We start from the raw sequence: 12,400 nt of genomic DNA, 5'->3' as shown, positions 1-12,400 counted from the left end.
TCATGTGGAAACTTGGGCCCTAAATGTGGTGGCTGGTGTGCAACGGCCACCACACATTTAAAAAAAATCCACGCACAGGCATCTTCCACCCTTCCAACATGTAGTTCGGGACCTGGAATATTAGGTCCTTCATTGAAACACCTGTCAACTCATCCCTTTTTGGCGTGGAAGCAAGTCATCCTCGATACGAGGGACCGTCTAAGAAGTAGGAGTGAGAAAGGGAGCAAGGTCATAAGAACTGGATTGCAGAAGCACACAGCCCCCAAGCATTCCCAAAGGCCAGTGATCGCACCTACTTTTATCCCTTTGATACCATTTTTGGCAAAGTTGTTCAAGGTGGCCTCCTCTAAGGGAGTAAGCATTTGTTTCTGTGCAGGTCTGTTCCCTTATATGAAGTGCCATCTTGCCGCACAAGCAGAGAAGTAATGTTGACATGTTGTAAGCTGAGAAGTATGTGCCAAAACTGCAGCCAAAGTGGGGAGTCATTAAGTAACTATGCATCAAGGCTGTGTAACAGTTGACCTTGTTAAAAAATGCGACCCTCCATGACTTTCAATTATAATTTATAGCTGTAAGGTGCGTCTTATGTGTATGGCTGTTATCAATGAAAGAACTGTAAGGTTCTGTGGAGATTGGCATGCGCATGCAACGTGCAACAGGTTGCCTGACAAAACATTATACCATGCATGCATGCATTGTGTCGTCTCATCTTGCCAGCTTTCTTATGATGTGCAATGTTCTTCCACCTGTCCCCGGGTTTTGTGGGTAGTCTATGTAAGGTTGAGCCTAGTTGCCAGGCCTGCTGCCCTCTGGGAAGGGTACCCTGAAATAGCAAACAGGGCAGCCTTCCTTGCATCAATCGCATGCAACAACTCCATTTTACCAACCATCAAGCAGCTGTGCTGCACTATCACTAATCCATAAACCAATTTCCTGCCGATTATTGTGCGAGTCACAAGGTATTGTCAGCTACTTTTTTTTTGGCTCCACACAGCCTTTGAATAGGCTTTGATTTCTACATAATTAATAAAAATATTTGATCAGCACACTTTTCCAATCTACAAAACCTCACGTCCGACTGTCAACCTTTCACTTTATAATCTCTTGTGTCCACGTTGAAAATGAAAACTGCGTCTGTAATCTTGTCATATTGTAATTACACCCTCCCACCAGTTATGCTGTCGTTCCTGTTTTACATCTCCCAGCTCCTCAGGCCATACTGCATAGAAACTCCGATGCTCCAACCAACTCTCCTTCTCTGCTTCTGAAATTATCTTAATTTTGCTATTTAACTGTAATAAATTATATAATCAAAATATTATACAAAATAAGGACATTATGCATGGCTTTAAAATGAGGACTAAATTATATCTATGCCCCAGTCCAATTATTCCTGCGATTTAACCCTACTTCACCTGAAGACTACACTTTTGGTTTTGACTCCGGATGGGCAACATCACAGGCAATCAACTAGTAGTATCCCCTTAAATATTCCCATTATCCGATGTCATTAGCCCTTTCCCATCGCCTTCAGGCCCGATGTAGGCCACGTGCATGCTTTTAGTTAGTACAATCCCAAGCACTTACCTCAAACCCATTTATATTGATATACCACTTACATTGTCAAGAAATGAAGTCCCAGTCCCTTCTCTGCACATTAAATCAAAAACTTATCACTTATGCACGTGGCCCACATAGGGCCTTTGACTCCATCCCGCAGCATGCTACCCGCCACCATCTCGGCAAAACCCCAGCCCTGCACGAGGTAGAAAAGGCCATTCTTCAGCTCAAGAACAACAAGGCAATGGGAGCGGATGGAATCCCCGCTGAGGTACTAAAGTATGGCGGAGAAGCACTATTGGCATGAAAGCATGACCTCATCTCTCTTATCTGGAAGGAGCAGAGCCTGCTGGGAGATCTCAGAGATGCAGTAATCATGACCATCTTTAAAAAAGCGGACAAGTCCGACTGCGGCAACTACAGAGGAATCTCCCTGCTGTCAGCCATTGGGAAAGTCATCGCAGAAATCCTCCTCAACCGTCTTCTCCCTGTGGCTGAGGAGCTCCACCTGGATGCACAGTGCAGATTCCGTCCACTAGGGATACAACGGAATTGATTTTCACCGCGCAACAACTGCAAGAGAAATGCAGGAACAACACCAACCCTTGTACATGGCCTTCTTTGACCTTACAAATGCCTTCGATACTGTTAACCACGAGGGACTATGGAGCATCCTCCTCCGTTTTGGCTACCCCCAATAGTTTGTCACCATCCACCGCCTGCTCCATGACGACATGCAAGCCGTGATCCTGACCAACGGATCCACAACAGACCAAATCCATGTCTGGACTGGGGTCAAGCAGGGCTGCATCATCGTGCCAACCCTCTTCTCGATCTTCCTCGCTACAATGTTCCACCTCACACTCAACAAGTTCCCCGCTGGAGTGGAACAAAACCACAGAACCAGTGGGAACCTGTTCAACCTTTGTCGTCTCCAGGCCAGATCAAAGACCGTCCCATTCTCTGTCGTTGAGCTATAGTACGCGGATGACGCTTGCGTCTGCACACATTCAGAGTCTGAACCCCAAGTCATAGTCAACATCTTCACTGAGGCGTACAAAAGCATTGGCCTTACACTAAACATCCGTAAGACAAAGATCCTCCACCAACCTGACCCCGCCACACTGTATGGCTCAGAGACATGGACCATGTACAGTAGACACTTCAAATCGCTGGAGAAATACCACCAACGATGTCTCCGCAAGATCCTGCAAATTCCCTGGGAGGACGCACCAATGTTAGTGTCCTCGATCAGGCCAACATCCCCAGCATCGAAGTGCTGACCACACTTGATCAGCTCCGCTGGGCGGGCCACAGTGTTCACATGCCTGTCACAAGACTCCCAAAGCAAGTGCTCTGCTCGGCACTCCTACACGGCAAGCGAGCCCCAGGTGGGCAGAGGAAATGTTTCAAGGACACCCTCAAAGCCTCCTTGATAAAATGCAACATCCCTGCCGACACCTGGGAGTTCCTGGCCAAAGACCGCCCCAAGTGGAGGAGGAGCATCCGGGAGAGTACTGAGCACCTCGAGTCTCGTCGCCGAGAGCATGCAGAAAGCAAGCGCAGGCAGCGGAAGGAGCGTGCGGCAAACCAGACTCCCCACCCACCCTTTCCTTCAACGACTGTCTGTCCCACCTGTGACAGAGAATGTAATTCCTGTATTGGACTGTCCAGTCACCTGAGAACTCACTTTTAGATTTCGAGGGACTGCCTATGATGATGATTTTGTTCTGTCCACTTATGTCCGTTTATGTTGACAAATTTAAAATGGTCCCCTAAATGTCGTGATTAGTAGGTAGGACTATACGAGACAAACCCCCAAGTTCTTGCAACCACTTACCCAATTGGGTGTGCCAAATCCTGCCACTCATTGGGTTCATGTACCACCTGAAAATTGGTGCTAGAATATTTTAGTTTTACAGGTTTTGGTTTTGTAATAGTATAAAAGTTGATGGATGCAGTTCATTTTCTCCCCATGCAATTCATGACTATGCACACTGTGGATAACCAACCTATTTTTCCTACCTCTGCATTCAGAGTCAGTGCAATTCTGCTTATAATGGCATAGCTTTGTTGATAAGACTCCAGCTTTTACCTCCAAGTCTGTATACCAGCTGCACAGATAGGTCTCCCAGTCAGAGCCAACAACATTGTAATATTTGCATATCTGTTGCCTGTTTCATGAGTTAAATTGATGAGGAGATTCCTGCTATAAATTAGGTCCTTTTTTACATCCGTGTACGCAGAGACAGATGGAATCACTTTACATTTAAGGTGCTCTTCTACAGTAAAAATGCTTTTTTTTAAAAAAAGGGAACATTTTCACACTCTCAAATGCAGGAAAATAACTGAAGAATATAACATTAGAAAATCAAAGAGTATTTATCTGTTTTAGTAGCAGACCATATTGACACATTATACTCACAAAGGTTCCTGTGGGAGAGGTTCAGAGTCTTCAAATTCAAGCCCTGATACTTCTGGCTTTGCAAGAACACTTTTCACTAAAATATAAAAATATGGACATTAAGTAGATAAGATTGGTTGTATATTCCTAGCTAATTTATTCACTTTAAGAATAGCAAATGTGCAAAGACGTGAAATTATTCTTGTTTTAATTTTTGCTGCAGAGATAATTGATATTTCACACAAATTAAAAAGCAAAATGTATTACATACACAAGTACAGCATCAAATTACATGGACACATATTAGTCACTTGAGAGGGACCAGAGGCTGCCAGCTATAATGGAACTATGCTTTAGTCTCTTGTGAAGGAAGCAAAGAAAAATTGGAAAACAACACAAATTTGAGATTCATCAGCAAATTCCATTCGAGACCCCGAACAGAACTATCAACAATCAAATGATCTGTACAAAGTTGGACTCAGACACAGACATTGGGTTATCTTGCTAGGTTGAGCATTTACATACCTAAATGCTATATGAATACGTATAAAATGTCTGAGCTTGGTAATCATAACAGCACTTCATATAAAACTAAAAAAAATGGCAAATAGTTTTAGCCATTATGTTGCAAATGCTAACATTTCAAAGCATAGAATTATACCTGCAATGAAATCAAAGAAAAGCAGGCTACAGAAATAATATTTCTAATACTACAAGTCCACCATCAACAATCTTCTATTTAAAATTATCTAAAGTATATTAACTATGGAAAATACTTTCCTCCATTCTCTAAGTTTAGCAAAAAATAATTTTTGCAAAAATTAAAGAATAAAGGAATATATAGTCCCATGATCTTGCCTGGGAATCAAGGATAGATTATCACAACAAACTTTCAGTAATGATTTAAATTGTATAATGTGGATATCATCACACATCAATCAACTGGTATAGCCATTCACCACCAGATGGGGCTGGACCACATGAAGCATGATCAGGTCTTGCTCTTGTCTGTCAAAATTGCTCACTGTTCCAGAATAATTTTGGAATGTAAAGATAAAACCCAGCTTCTATTCACCACTGCTAACTGACTTTTTGAACCCCTCTCCCCAGTCTCCACCCATACCTCCGATAATGTGTGAGGAGCTCATGGACTTCTTTGTCTCTAAGATTGAGACCATCCATTTGGCTGCCTCTGCCTCTTCTCTTCCTTCCCCTAGCCCACCGGGCCAAACTTCCTCTAATGATTCCCACCCCCCTCCCCCGCTCTAGCCCTGACCTCACATCTTTCTCCAGTTTTTCTTCAATATGCCCTCATGACCTTTCCGAGCTCATCCTGTCCATGAGACCCAACTCATGCTTCCTTGACCCTATTCCCACCAAATTGCTGGCCACCCAATTTCCTTTTCTGCTCCCATGTTAGCCGACATTGTTAATGGTTCTCTCTCCTCGGGTACTGTCCCCCCCGCCACAGAACCAAAACAGCTTTCATCAAAGTCACAAATGACATCCTTTGTGACTGTGACAAAGGTAAACTACCCCTCCTCATTGACTTGTCTGCAGCCTTTGATACGGTTAACCACTATCCTTCTCAAACACCTCTTCACCGTCTTCCAGCTGGGTGGGACTGCACGCGCCTGGTTCCATTCTTATCTATCTAATCGTAGCCAGAGAATCTCCTGCAACGGCTTCTCTTCCTGCCCCCGTATCGTTACCTCTGGTGTCCCCCAAGGATCTATCCTTGGTCCCCTCCTATTTCTCATCTACATGTTACCTCTTGGCGACATCAGCCAAAACACAGCATCAGTTTCCACACGTACGCTGATGACACCCAGCTCTACCTCACTACCACTTCTCTCGACTCCTCCTCGGTCTCTAAATTGTCAGACTGCTTGTCCGACATCCACGTCTGGATGAGCAGAAATTTTCTCCAATTAAATATTGGGAAGGCCAAAGTCATTGTTTTCAGTCCCCACCAAAAACTCCGTTCCCTAGCCACTGACTCCATTCCTCTCCCTAACTTCTGTCTGAGGCTGAACCAGACTGCTTGCAACCTTGGTGTCATATTTGACCTGAAATGAGCTTGCGACAACATATCCGCAGCATAACTAAGATCGCCTATCTCCACCTCTGAAATAGCGCCCGTCTCTGCCCTTGCCTCAGCTCATCCACTGCTGAAGCCGTCATCCATGCCTTTGTTACCTCTAGACTTGACTATTCCAACACATTCCTGCCTGGCCTATCACATTCTATCCTACGTAAACTAAAGGTGATAATGAGTATAAGGAATAGAAGGATAGAGAGGTCGAACACGTGGCTGGAAAGTTGGTGTAGGAGGAAGGGTTTTAAATTCTTGAGGCATTGGGACCGCTTCTGGGGGAGATGGGACCTGTACAAACTGGACGGGTTGCATCTCAACAGCAACGGGACCAATATCCTCGCGGGGAGTTTTGCTAGTGCTGTTGGGGAGAGTTTAAACTAGCTTGGCAGGGGGATGCGAACCTGAGAACAAATTCAACAGGGAAGGAAGTAAAGCAGAAATTGGATAGCAAGAATCTAGAAAGTGAATCTGTAAGATAGAGGAAACAAGACTTAGTAAGTTGTAAGCAAGGAGGTCTTCCTGTGCTGAATGGTATATACTTTAATGCAAGGAGTATAGCGAATAAGGCAGATGAGCTAAGAGCACAGGTAGACACTTGGGAGTATGACATTATACCCATTACAGAAACATGGCTGAAAGAGGGGCAGGTTTGGCAGATCAATATTCCTGGCGACAGGATTTTAAGACAAGATAGAGAGGGGGGTAAAAAGCGTGGGGGGGGGGGGGGGGGGGTGGTACTGATTAAAGAAACTATTACAGCGGTGAGGAGGGTTGATATGTTAGAGGGATCATCAAATGAGGCCATATGGGTCAAATTGAAAAATAAAAAAGGGGAGATCACACTGCTGGGCATGTATTATAGACCCCCAAACAGTGGGTAGTGTTCTTAACGAATACTTTGCATCTGTTTTCACAAAGGAAAGGGGCAATGCAGATACTGTTATCAAGGAGTGTGATATTCTGGATGAAATAAATATAGTAAGAGAGGAAGTATTAAAGCGGTTAGCAGCTTTGAAAGTAGATAAATCCCCAGGCCCGGATGAAATGTATCCCAGGCTGTTGAGCGAAGTAAAAGAGAAAATAGCAGAGGCCTTGACCATCATTTCCCACTCCTCTTTGGATCTGGGCATGGTGCCAGAGGATTGGAGGACTGCTAATGTAGTACCCTTGTTTAAGAAGGGCAAAAGGGATAGGCTGAGTAATTACAGGCCTATCAGCCTAACCTCAGTGATGGGAAAATTATTGGAAAAAATCCTGAAAGACAGGATAAATCTGCATTTGGAAAAGCAAGGATTAATTAGGGACAGTCAGCACGGATGTTAAGGGAAGATCATGTTTGACTAACCTGATTGAATTTTTTTGAGGAGGTAACCAAGAGGATCGATGAGGGTGGTGCGTACAATGTAGTATATATGGCTTTTGATAAGGTCCCGCATGGTAGTCTGGTCATGAAGGCTAAAGCCCATGCTCGAGCAGCGACGTGGAGTAGCGGTGAGTGCAGGGGAAGGCCCATAAAAGGCCCAGCAGCGTCGGAGGGAGTGGCAGTGTCGAGGAGGAGCAGTGAGTGCAGGGCGAGGCCCATAAAAGGCCCAGCAGCGTCGGAGGGAGCGGCAGTGTCGAGGAGGAGCAGTGAGTGCAGGGCGAGGCCCATAAAAGGCCCAGCAGCGTCGGAGGGAGCGGCAGCGTCGAGGAGGAGGAGCCAGCTGGTGCAGCTGCAGCAGAGAGAGAAGGTAAAAAATAAATAAAAAGAAATCGAAGGGTGATGTCACAGCCAAGGGGGTAAGTGATTGGTGAGTAGTTTTTCTTCTTTTTCTTTTCCTTTATCAGTAAGAAACCTTTGGCATTGTTGCCAAATTAAATTAATTTAAGGGTTAAGTCATGGCAAGAGAGCCCAGACCCATGTCATGCTCCTTCTGTGCTATGTGGGAAGCCCGGGACGCTTCCAGTGTCCCTGATGACATGTGCGGGAAGTGTATCCAGCTGCAGCTCCTGACAAACTGCATTACAGCACTGGAGCTGCGCATTGATTCACTCTGGAGCATCCGCGATGCTGAGGATATCATGAATAGCACGTTTAGTGAGTTGGTCACACCGCAGGTAAAGGTTACTCAGGCAGATAGCGAATGGGTGACCATCAGGAAGAGAAGTGGAAGGAAGGTAGTGCAGGGATCCCCTGTGGTCATCCTCCTCCAAAACAGATACAGCGCCTTGGGTGCTGTTGAGGGGGTTGATTCATCAGGGGAGGGCAGCAGCAGCCAAGTCCATGGCACCATGGGTGGCTCTGCTGCACAGGAGGGCAGGAAAAAGAGTGGGACAGCTATAGTAAAAGGGGATTCTATTGTAAGGGGAATAGATAGAGGTTTCTGCGGCCATACTCGAGACTCCAGGATGGTATGTTGCCTCCCTGGCGCAAGGGTCAAGGATGTCTCAGAGCAGCTGCAGGACATTTTGGAGGGGGAAGGTGAACAGCCAGTTGGCGTGGTGCATATAGGTAAAAAACAGGATGAGGTCCTACAAGCTGAATTTAGGGAGCTAGGAGTTAAATTAAAAAGCAGGACCTCAAAGGTAGTAATCCCAGGATTGCTACCAGTGCCACGTGCTAGTCAGAATAGGAATTGCAGGATAGCTAAGATGAATATGTGGCTTGAAGAGTGGTGCAGGAGGGAGAGATTCAAATTCCTGGTACATTGGAACTGGTTCTGGGGAGGTGGGACCAGTACAAACCGGATGGTCTGCACCTGGGCAGTACCAGAACCAATGTCCTAGGGGGAGTGTTTGCTAGTGCTGTTGGGGAGGGATTAAACTAATATGGCAGGGGGATGGGAACCTATGCAGGGAGACAGAGGGAAGTAAAATGGGGGCAGAAGCAAAAGATAGAAAGAAGAAAAGTAAAAGTGGAGGGCAGAGAAACCCAAAGCTAAAAGTAAAAAGGGCCACATTACAGAAAAATTCTAAAGGGACAAAGTGTGTTAAAAAGACAAGCCTGAAGGCTCTGTGCCTCAATGCAAGCAGTATTCGTAATAAACTGGACGAATTAACTGCGCAGACAGCTATTAACGAATGTGATATGATTGGGATTACGGAGACATGGCTCCAGGGTGACCAAGGCTGGGAACTCAACATCCAGCAGGGGTATTCAACATTCAGGAAGGATAGACAGAAAGGAAAAGGAGATGGGGTAGCATTGCTGGTTAAAGAGGAAATTAACGCAATAGGAAGGACATTAGCTCGGATGATGTGGAATCTGTATGGGTAGAGCTGCGGAATACCAAAGGGCAGAAAACGCTAGTGGGAGGTGTGTACAGACCACCAAACAGTAGTAGTGAGGTTGGGGACAGCATCAAACAAGAAATTAGGGATGCGTGAAATAAAGGTACAGCAGTTATCATGTGCGACTTTAATCTACATATAGATTGGGCTAACCAAACTAGTAGCAATAAGGTGGAGGAGGATTTCCTGGAGTGTATTAGGGATGGTTTTCTAGACCAATATGTCGAGGAACCAACTAGAGGGCTAGCCATGTTAGACTGGGTGATGTATAATGAGAAAAGACTAATTAGCAATCTTGTTGTGCGAGGCCCCTTGGGGAAGAGTGACCATAATATGGTAGAATTCTTTATTAAGATGGAGAGTGACACAGTTAATTCAGAGACTACGGTCCTGAACTTAAGGAAAGGTAACTTCGATGGTATGACGCGTGAATTGGCTAGAATAGACTGGCGAATGATACTTAAAGGTTTGACGGTGGATAGGCAATGGCTAACATTTAAAGATCACATGGAGGAACTTCAAGAATTGTACATACCTGTCTGGAGTAAAAATAAAACGGGGAAGGTGGATCAGCCGTGGCTAACAATGGAAATTAAGGTTAGTGTTAAATCCAAGGAAGAGGCATATAAATTGGTCAGAAAAAGCAGCAAACCTGAGGACTGGGAGAAATTTAGAATTCAGCAGAAGAGGACAAACGGTTTAGAAACATAGAAAATAGGTGCAGGAGTAGACCATTCGGCCCTGCACCACCATTCAATAAGATCATAGCTAATCATTCACCTCAGTACCCTTTCCTGCTTTCTCTCCATACCCCTTGATCCCTTTAGCTGAAAGGGTCATATCTAACTCCCTCTTGAATATATCCAATGAATTGGAATCAACAACTCTCTGCGGCAGGGAATTCCACAGGTTAACAACTCTGAGTGAAGAAGTTTCTCCTCATCTCAGTCCTAAATGGCACCCAGGTCTCGTTGCACCTCCCCTTTTCCTAATCTGCTGCTATTTAGATAATATTCTGCCTTCGTGTTTTGAAAGTTCAAATACACCGCATCCACTGGTTCTCCCTTGTCCACTCTACCAGATACATCCTCAAAAAATTCTAGAAGATTTGTCAAGCATGATTTCCCTTTCATAAATCCATGCTGACTTGGACCGATTCTGTCACTGCTTTCCAAATGCGCTGCTATTTCATCTTTAATAATTGATTCCAACATTTTCCCCACTACTGATGTCAGACTAACCGGTCTATAATTCAACGTTTTCTCTCCCTCCTTTTTAAAAAATTGGTGTTACATTAGCTACCCGCCAGTCCATAGGAACTGATGCAGAGTCGGCAGACTGTTAGAAAATGATCACCAATGCAGCCACTATTTCTAGGGCCACTTCCTTAAGTACTCTGGGATGCAGACTATCAGGCCCTGGGGATTTATTGGCCTTCATTCCCATCAATTTCCCCAACACAATTTCCTGACTAATAATGATTTCCTTCAGTTCCTCCTTCTCACTAGACCCTCGGTCCCCTAGTATTTCTGGAAGGTTATTGTGCCTTCCTTCGTGAAGACAGAACCAAAGTATTTATTCAATTGGTCTGCCATGTCTTTGTTCTCCATTATAAATTCACCTGATTCTGACTGCAAGGGACCTACATTTGTCTTCACTAATCTTTTTCTCTTCCCATATCTGTAGAAGCTTTTGCAGTCAAAGTTTTTATGTTCCCAGCAAGCTTCCTCTTATATTCTATTTTCCCCCTCCTAGGAAAAGGGGAGGTGCAACGAGACCTGGGTGTCATGGTACATCAGTCATTGAAAGTTGGCATGCAGGTACAACAGGCGGTGAAGAAGGCAAATGGTATGTTAGCCTTCATAGCTAGGAGATTTGAGTATAGGAGCAGGGAGGTCTTACTGCAATTGAACAGGGCTTTGGTGAGGCCTCACCTGGAATATTGTGTTCAGTTTTGGTCTCCTAATCTGAGGAAGGACATTCTTGCTTTTGAGGGAATGCAGTGAAGGTTCACCAGACTGATTCCGGGATGGCTGGTCTGACATATGAGGAGAGACTGGATCGACTGGGCCTGTAATCACAGGAGTTTAGAAGGATGAGATGGGATCTCATAGAAACATAAAACTCTGACAGAACTGGACAGGTTAGATGCAGGAAGAATGTTCCCGATGTTGGGAAGTCCAGAACCAGGGGTCACAGTCTAAGGATAAGGGGTAAAGCCATTTAGGACCGAGATGAGGAGAAACTTCTTCACCCAGAGAGTTGTTAACCTGTGGAATTCCCTGCTGCAGAGAGTTGTTGATGCCAGTTCATTGGATATATTCAAGAGGGAGTTAGATATGGCCCTTACGGCTAACGGGATCAAGGGGTATGGCGAGAAAGCAGGAAAGGGGTACTGAGGTGAATGATCGGCCATGATCTTATTGAATGGTGGTGCAGGGCCGAATGGCCTACTCCTGCTCCTATTTTCTATGCTTCATTGGGGCCAAGTTGCTCCTGTTTTTTTCGAGCAACTGGTTTAGAATAGAGTATCTTAGAAATTGCAATTCTCGGCAGTTAGAACAGTTTCAGTTTGGAACAGATTTTTTTTTCCAAAAGGGGTCGTGTCCGGCCACTTACGTCCGTTTTGAAAGTTTAGGCAGTGAAAACATACTCCAAACTAACTTCGAATGGAGTATGTGCAGATTTTTGTACGCTCAGAAAAACCTTATCTACACTTAGAAAATCAGGCGTAGGTTACAAATCAGGCGTAGGGAATTGGGTGGGGGGGGGGGTTTAAAGGGAAGTTTACAAACATTAAACACTTCAGTTTTACAAATAAAGAGCCATCATCAATAATAAATGATAAATACATCAATAAATCAATCCAAAAAAATTAAAAATTAAAAAATTTAAAAAAAAATCAATAAATAAAACATTTTCTACTTACCGACTGCAGCACCGGGAGTCCTCCAACAGCGTACTGGGACGGGCCCCCAGTGTGTCTCTGTCAGTGTCTCTATCTCTCTGTCTGTCTGTGTGTCTCTCACTCTCTGTCTGTCAGTGTCTGTGTTTCTGACAGCGAGGGG

At 44.8% G+C, this 12,400-nt stretch overlaps 1 protein-coding gene across 1 annotated transcript in view; it reads right to left on the bottom strand.

The window, feature by feature from the left end:
- The window catches only part of dnah12 (dynein, axonemal, heavy chain 12), a 393,315-nt gene that overhangs the window by 336,775 nt on the left and 44,140 nt on the right, over positions 1-12,400 (bottom strand). Inside the window, exon 6 of the mRNA XM_070895275.1 lies at positions 3,986-4,061. Within this exon, the coding sequence (XP_070751376.1) occupies positions 3,986-4,061 (76 nt within the window). The remainder of the gene's footprint in view (positions 1-3,985; positions 4,062-12,400) is intronic.

The sequence above is a fragment of the Pristiophorus japonicus genome, chromosome 12, assembly GCF_044704955.1.
Source record: "Pristiophorus japonicus isolate sPriJap1 chromosome 12, sPriJap1.hap1, whole genome shotgun sequence".
Classification (NCBI taxonomy): Eukaryota; Metazoa; Chordata; class Chondrichthyes; family Pristiophoridae; genus Pristiophorus; species Pristiophorus japonicus.
Note: the sequence above shows the minus strand (reverse complement) of the source record. Positions and strands in the feature narration are given on the sequence as shown.